The sequence below is a fragment of the Primulina huaijiensis genome, chromosome 3, assembly GCF_012295235.1.
Source record: "Primulina huaijiensis isolate GDHJ02 chromosome 3, ASM1229523v2, whole genome shotgun sequence".
NCBI classification, from domain to species: domain Eukaryota; kingdom Viridiplantae; phylum Streptophyta; class Magnoliopsida; order Lamiales; family Gesneriaceae; genus Primulina; species Primulina huaijiensis.
The window spans coordinates 25,446,351-25,453,333 of NC_133308.1; the positions used below are offsets into that span (position 1 = coordinate 25,446,351).

The 6,983-nt window shown below is 32.6% G+C and overlaps 1 protein-coding gene across 1 annotated transcript; it reads right to left on the reverse strand.

The window, feature by feature from the left end:
- Positions 1-1,643: 1,643 nt before the first annotated feature.
- Positions 1,644-4,898, reverse strand: LOC140974047 (uncharacterized). Its single transcript, XM_073437262.1, has 6 exons — positions 4,601-4,898; positions 4,404-4,478; positions 3,535-3,623; positions 3,124-3,208; positions 2,528-2,609; positions 1,644-2,031 (listed from the first exon to the last, which is right to left on the reverse strand). Exons 1-6 carry the CDS (start codon positions 4,760-4,762, stop codon positions 1,940-1,942), a joined length of 585 nt encoding a protein of 194 aa, XP_073293363.1. The 5' UTR covers positions 4,763-4,898; the 3' UTR covers positions 1,644-1,939.
- Between the last annotated feature and the right edge of the window lie 2,085 nt (positions 4,899-6,983).

A 6,983-nucleotide genomic window follows, 5' to 3' on the forward strand; every position in this document is an offset into this window, starting at 1 on the left:
CATATTGATGAAAATATTTTAGTATACAACATTTATGTTGCTAATAGAACAATCGAAATGTGACACTTAAATTATTATAAAGTTTCAAAAAATAAAATTGTATTGTTACCACACAATATAATTTTGTGTAAAATGACAAAATCATTTATCATACACATAATTTAGTTGATTTAGTGATTACTTGAAGCTTTAATTTCAAATGGTACCATTAAAGATAGATGATAACTATTCATATAACTGACTTCACTTATTTTTTAAAAACAAAGATTACGTGTTTACTGTGTATATAAATAAAATAAAAAAATGACAACTGGTAGGATGGACCAATGTAAAAAATAAAAAAAATAAAAAAAACAAAACAAAAGAATTTTGAATTAAATAAATGTAGTTGACATAAATGTAGGTGAGTCTATCCTATATTTGGAGTAAAACTCTCCGTGTGTTTGTATAAGATGATGAGCTGACCATCTCACTGTAAAATCTAAAAATATTGATACATCTTTTTTTTTTTGTTTTAAAATGAGATGATCCATCGTTTAATCTTATTAAAAGAACAGCATAGACTCACAACAGAAATGTATAGCTTCTATGTCGTGATAATGATGGCTGCAAATAAATTTAATCCCAAGTGGCTAAATTTACTACGAACGTGACCTCTCAAGGGAGGAATTGGTCACTTTTGAACAAAAAAATTTAATTATTACTATTAATATTATAATAAGTTAAATGTCAATTTAAGAGTCAAAGTTGCGAACATGGCGAAATCCAAGAAATCACGTACCAAGGAAGTATTTAACAGAATCCCATTTCAAACGGAGAAGATTCTTCGTGATTTTTTTTTTTATCAACAACGTTACGTCAGTCTCAGACACATAGAAATACAGCTGTGTGTAATAAGCTCTTGTAAAATTCATTATGTATACACCTTTTTTTTCCCTCGAAAATGTGGATTATTGTTGCTACAAGAGTCGATTGTAAATTCTTATAAACTAATTCTAGTTAGCATTCTTCGTAAAAATCTTTTACCACTTACCAAATTAAGGACATGGTATCTTCAACACTTTCTATATATACGATTCATATAACATTTACTTCCCGATTAAAATGTTTCGAAAATAGACAAAAACTTGTGTGAGACAGTCTTACGTGTCGTATTTTGTCAGACAGATATCTTATTTGGATCTTCCATGAAAAATTATTACTTTTTATGTTAAGAGTATTACTTTTTATTGTGAATATCGGTATAGTTGACCCGTCTCACAGATAAAGATTCGTGAGACCGCCTCACAAGAGACATACTCTCGAAAATATTAACGAAACAACTAGATATTTGAATCCAACAACACCTATTCAAGCCAATGTGTCGCGTTTCGATTTTTTTATACGATCCATATAACATTTACTTCCGAATTAAAATGTTTCGAAAATATTAACGAAACAACTAGTATCTGAATCCAACGGCATCTATTCAAGCCAATGTGTCACGTTTCGATTTTTTTCTCTCTTTTCACCCGAAAAGCAAGACTAAGATGGGGATGTGGGAATTAGATGAGAACTCCTACAAGTGAATAGAAAAGAGAACCAATCCTAAGCATGAACGTCTTTGTAGCAAAAGTATACAAATACTTGAGCTCCAAAACAGATCAAGGAAATATATATGCGCCACAAAATAAGGGCACACTTTTTCTTGAATAAAACCTGGAATTTACCATACCCAAAAAATTGAATTGCAAGTTGAAGATTGAACACACAAATAATCGATGTTTACTTTGTGTCAAAACTTTGAAGTCGGAGGAGCGTTCACTTAAAGATTTTCCGAGAAAGGATTAAAGGAAGTAAGTTAATGTTACTACAAGCACATTTTTTTACTCCTCACCTCAGTTTTCTCCAGCCGCACCATTTTGCAGCTCGATTTTAAGGCGAAACATAGTTCTGTAAGTCAAACTCCAACTTTGGCAACTTTTCTCTGCTCGATTTGTCCTGTTAGAGGACACTGCATTTCTGTCCAACTAATGGCAGCCATTGTTGCACCTACAAATCACCATCACACGGTTCATACAGCAATTCAAGAAGGATTGTTTTTTTTAATGACGAGGTATCCTTTGTTGCACGCATTGGGTAAACCCATGGGCTGACAGTCTGCAACCACGTTAGCCAAGTAAACGGCACATGGTTTGAGTGACAGGCTCGCCTGAGAAGATGTTAATACGGGAAATCGAAATCCATGACCACATACCAAACGTTCACATATTTCATAAACTCGGGTCCACACTGGGGGCTTTCCGAGAAGGGTTGGTTGAAGAACAAAAAAGGTGTCATATGCATATAGATAACATGAGCCTAATTTGAAAGATTGAAGCTAAAAAGAACTACAATACTCGAATAAGTTAACTTAATGATTCAAAGAATTTTTAATATCCTACTGAAGCAAGGCCGACAAATTCATTAGAGACAACCTTGTTTGCTTGAAATATAGTTTTTCTATGTCGAATAACAGAAACTAATTAAATAGACAAGAGGAACGTACCAGCGGCACTTTCAGCAGAAACAACACCGAGTTCATTTTTGGCAGTTGATAAATAATATGATCTTGCATCGCCGAGGGAGAGCTTTTTGAAGGAGAAATGTCATGGTGAACAAACCAAACCCGATGAGCAAATAAGTTCCAAATCAAAGAGTAGATGCTATTTATTTATAAACAAAAACTAATCTAAAACAGGACATTACATATAGACATTGTTTGATGCAAAGGATAAGACATTAATTATTTTCACATCTTGTTTCATCCTGCGTTTGACTTGAGTTCTATAAAAATTGGAGATATATTTCTCTGTGTCATCCATATTATTTATTCCTTTTGTTATCCGTACTATATGCCCTTTATTATCCAATCCCACAAACCAAACGATGTCATAAAGTAATCGGAGGGACATTGTCTTCATCGAACCAAGGATTGCCATTTGCCAATAACTTGTCATAATGAAAAATGACGCTGGTACTCTATAAAACTTCCACATGTAGTAGACATGACTCATTTGGCTTTATCGATGACACTCGCCAACTATGATTTATGTTGAAAAAAATACTTGAATATATTATATAAACATGAAGCATGAAGGATACAACTAAAGCTTTAACAATGTCCCCAGGCCGAAACGAGGTGTGCATATCTATTTTGTCAATCTCAGTTGCTCTGACATCTTGTTGTCTGTTACAAATCATAAAAACAAACAATGAAGAATCCGAATCAGTCATGATTTGGACCACAAGCAATACAAGATAAGACGTCGAAAAACATAAAAAGAAGGCTATAAGTATTTTGTGTGTGCGGTTCATTAGCTCTAAAATCAATGAAAGTAACAAACATAAACATAAAGATAAACGACTGAAGCTTCATTTAAATTATAGATTTGCTAGTTGTTCCGATACCAAGATTCATGCAATCAGCCATTTCTGATGTTACCAAAAATCTAAACCCCAATCTTCTCTGTACTAGTGGTGACTGTAATACCTTCTCAGAGCTATTTTTCGTACCTAATAGTGCCAGAAAACTTCTCTCTTACAGACTTAGGACCCACACACATTATATCAGCTGAAGCCATTTTAGCCATCACTTTTGTTACCTGTCACAGCGAATAGAATAAATCAAATGACGAATAAAACCACCATCACTGTCACCAAAACAAGTAACAAAATAAAACGAAATTAACAAAAAGTTAGCACCAAAAATTAATTAAAATTCTAAAAAGAAAATGTAAAACCAATAACATTCTTCAGCCACAACCACGTAGAGTTTAATTAACTGATGAACCCTAAGCAATAAATCAAATACCACTCCTCCTTATTNAAAAAAAAAAAAAAAAAAAAAAAAAAAAAAAAAAAAAAAGAGGACTTCAGAGATTGTCTAAGGTAGTTACACAAGTTGGCCAAAGAAATAAAAGAAGCCCGTCTACAGTTCAGAAATTTTAAATCAGTTCAAATTTCTGTTTCAGTGACAACAGCCAAACAATACTCGTAAAAGTAAAATCACCAGAAATACTACCCATTTTCTCACTTGAAAATTCACACACAGACTTTGAACGATATGCATAGCTACACAAAATTTTACTAGCTATTGATTACTAGCATTTGTCTTTTCCGGGGGAATAAAACAGTTCAACCATCCCCATATTTGAACTTTCAACTTCGCAACACCTTTTCAAACAAAGTATGTGCCCCAACCTCTTACTTCCTCGGCTCCTCGTAAGAACAAACACCACTCAAATTCTCTATACAATCTTAGAGGAAAAAATAACAATACTCACACTCTGGCATTAGAATTTCACACCAACACCACAAACTTTTAACGCAAAGCAAGCCCGGTATCCTTTTTACAAAAATACCTCCTTAAAACAAATTCTTACTCTTGCAATGACAATAACACCAGGTTCTGGAACTGGACCATGCGCCTTGTGACCCGTCACCTCCACCGTTGGCCTCTGATAAATAAAAATATCAAACAACGCAACAAGTTTTTAACAAATTAAAAAAAAATCGAATATTTGATCCAAATTCAACACCAAAACATCATAACAAAGATGGGTTTTTCCAGAAAATTAACCTGGTCAGCCGATTCCGGGAGAGCAGGGGTGATGGAGATGAACCCAGTGAGGGAAGCGTACACGGTTTTATCATGGGCTGAAACATAGGCTCCCATTCCTGCTCTCAACTCGGCGGCTTTTCCCAGTACTTCACCCGGCGTCACGAAAGTATCGCCTTTCATTTCTTCGTCTTCAGAAAGTGCACGCGAATGAATCCCTTCTCAGTTCGCCATTAGAGACTGAGAATGTAGGTTATCACGGCTCTCGTTCTTTCTTTTCGGTAGGCAATCCTGGGGTTTTGGTGCAAAATTCAATGGGGACTTTGGGCTTTTAAATTAGTATGTTAATCGGTCGGTTCGATTCGATTTTCGATTTTTTCGGTTTTCGATTTTAGAAATATATAATCCGATATCCGGATCAATTTTTTTCGGTTCAGTTCGGTTTTCTACCAAAACGGTTCGGCTAATTCGGTTTTAGTATAATTATTTAAATTAATAATATAAATATATTATAAAATAAAATATGTTAACTTTCTACATGTTTTCTTAGTAAAATATTTAAATATAAGGTGTAATTAATTAAACAAACAACAATCAACTAAAAATTGTTCAAAATGGTTGTTCATTCACTAAATATTATATCAAAATATATAATATAAATAAAAATATAAAAAAATTATTAATTTAATGAAATTTCGGTTTTGTCATATATATAATCCGAAACCGAATCAATTAAACATCGGTTTTAACATTTATATCCGAATTACAAAATTCTGTTTCGGTTCGGTTCGGTGTTCGGTTTTTTCGGTTTGGATTTTTGGTTTTTTCGGTTTTATCCGAAATTTGAACACTCCTATTTTAAATGCTCCCAACCATTATTTTGCCTTTCAAAAAAAACCCATTATTTTGTTTATAAAAGGTTTTAATTTTAAATAAGTTAATTTAAAATTTGNTGAGAATGTAGGTTATCACGGCTCTCGTTCTTTCTTTTCGGTAGGCCCTCCTGGGGTTTTGGTGCAAAATTCAATGGTGATTTTGGGCTTTTAAATGCTCACAACCATTATTTCGCCTTTCGAAAAAAAAAAAAAACCCATTATTTCGTTTATAAAGGTTTTAATTTTAAATAAGTTAATTTAAAATTTGAAAAAAAAATCATGTTTAATTGCAAGTAAGAGTGTTTAACGATGCTTAATGTGGTCAATCAACATTTGACCAATTTTCTTGTCTTTTTGGAATCGTGATATTTTCGTTACGTTTCACGTTTAATAATATTTTTAATCGAATCGTGGTATTTTTGTCACGTTTCACGTTTAATACTATTTTTAAACACGGATTAAAAGTAAGGGTTAACCGACTATGGATTTTAAAGTTTTATGCTAATGGTTGTGAGCATTTAAAAGAATATGTCTTTCAAATAACATATATTATGTCTTTTATATTTGAGTCCAGAAAAAAAAAGATTTTATTTTGAAAAACTCTGATTAATGAGAAAATTGAAAGTACCATATTATTCAAGGGGATCAATTTTTAGCGGTTCATCTCAATAATGAAAATTTGGTTTATATTTTGAGTGAGTCTCATGTGAGACCGTATCACGGATCCTAATCTGTGAGACGGGTCAACTCTACCCATATTCACAACAAAAAATAATACTCTTAGCATAAAAAGTAATATTTTTTTATGGATGACCCAAATAAAATATCTCTCACAAATACGACCCGTGAGATCGTCTCACACAAGTTTTTTTGCATTATATTTTTGGGTTTTATGTTGGTTCCACAAATGTATTTATTATGAAATACTTATTCAATCTGCTTATTTTGTTTCATACATGTTTTTATGTCATCTCTGCTGCTCTTTCAACTCAAAAAACTTCCGTTTGTAATTGTTACATCATAAAAGCTCATGTGAAACAATCTCACATGTCAATTTTGTGAAAAAAAATATTCTATTTGAGTCATATATAAAAAGAAAATATTACTTTTTTATTGTAAATATGAGTATGTTTGATCCGCCTCACGAATAAAGATATATAAAACGGTATCACAAGAGATCTACTGTTTCTCATACGCTCAACTCGTGGGGTTTTTATTAAAAAATTACCATGAAAATTTTTATGGTAATTATGGTGATACATATATTGACAGAAATCCATGTGCAGATGAAAATGTGTTTTTACTTTCTCACACACGACGTCTCACGCAGTACGAATAATGCGATAAATACTCGAGCCGCTGGAGGAGGACCAGATACATATCAATTATCATCATATATTCCGAAGTAGGGCCTTGAGTTTAGTACTAATGCATTTCTGTTTTATTACTTGTTACTTATTATTTTCCACATAAGCAATCACTTTAGTCCTCTACGTTTAAACATTTTTATAAATTGTTTTATGTGAATT

What these genes read in the sequence shown, in the direction of transcription:
- LOC140974047 (XM_073437262.1), bottom strand. Translation starts at nt 4,762, where the DNA reads ATGAAAGGCGATACTTTCGTGACGCCGGGTGAAGTACTGGGAAAAGCC. An exon ending in TCCCGGAATCGGCTGACCAG is followed by an intron (nt 4,479 to 4,600) that starts GTTAATTTTCTG and finishes TTTATTTATCAG; the next exon opens with AGGCCAACGGTGGAGGTGAC. An exon ending in ACATTGTTAAAGCTTTAGTT is followed by an intron (nt 2,610 to 3,123) that starts GTATCCTTCATG and finishes TCCTTCAAAAAG; the next exon opens with CTCTCCCTCGGCGATGCAAG.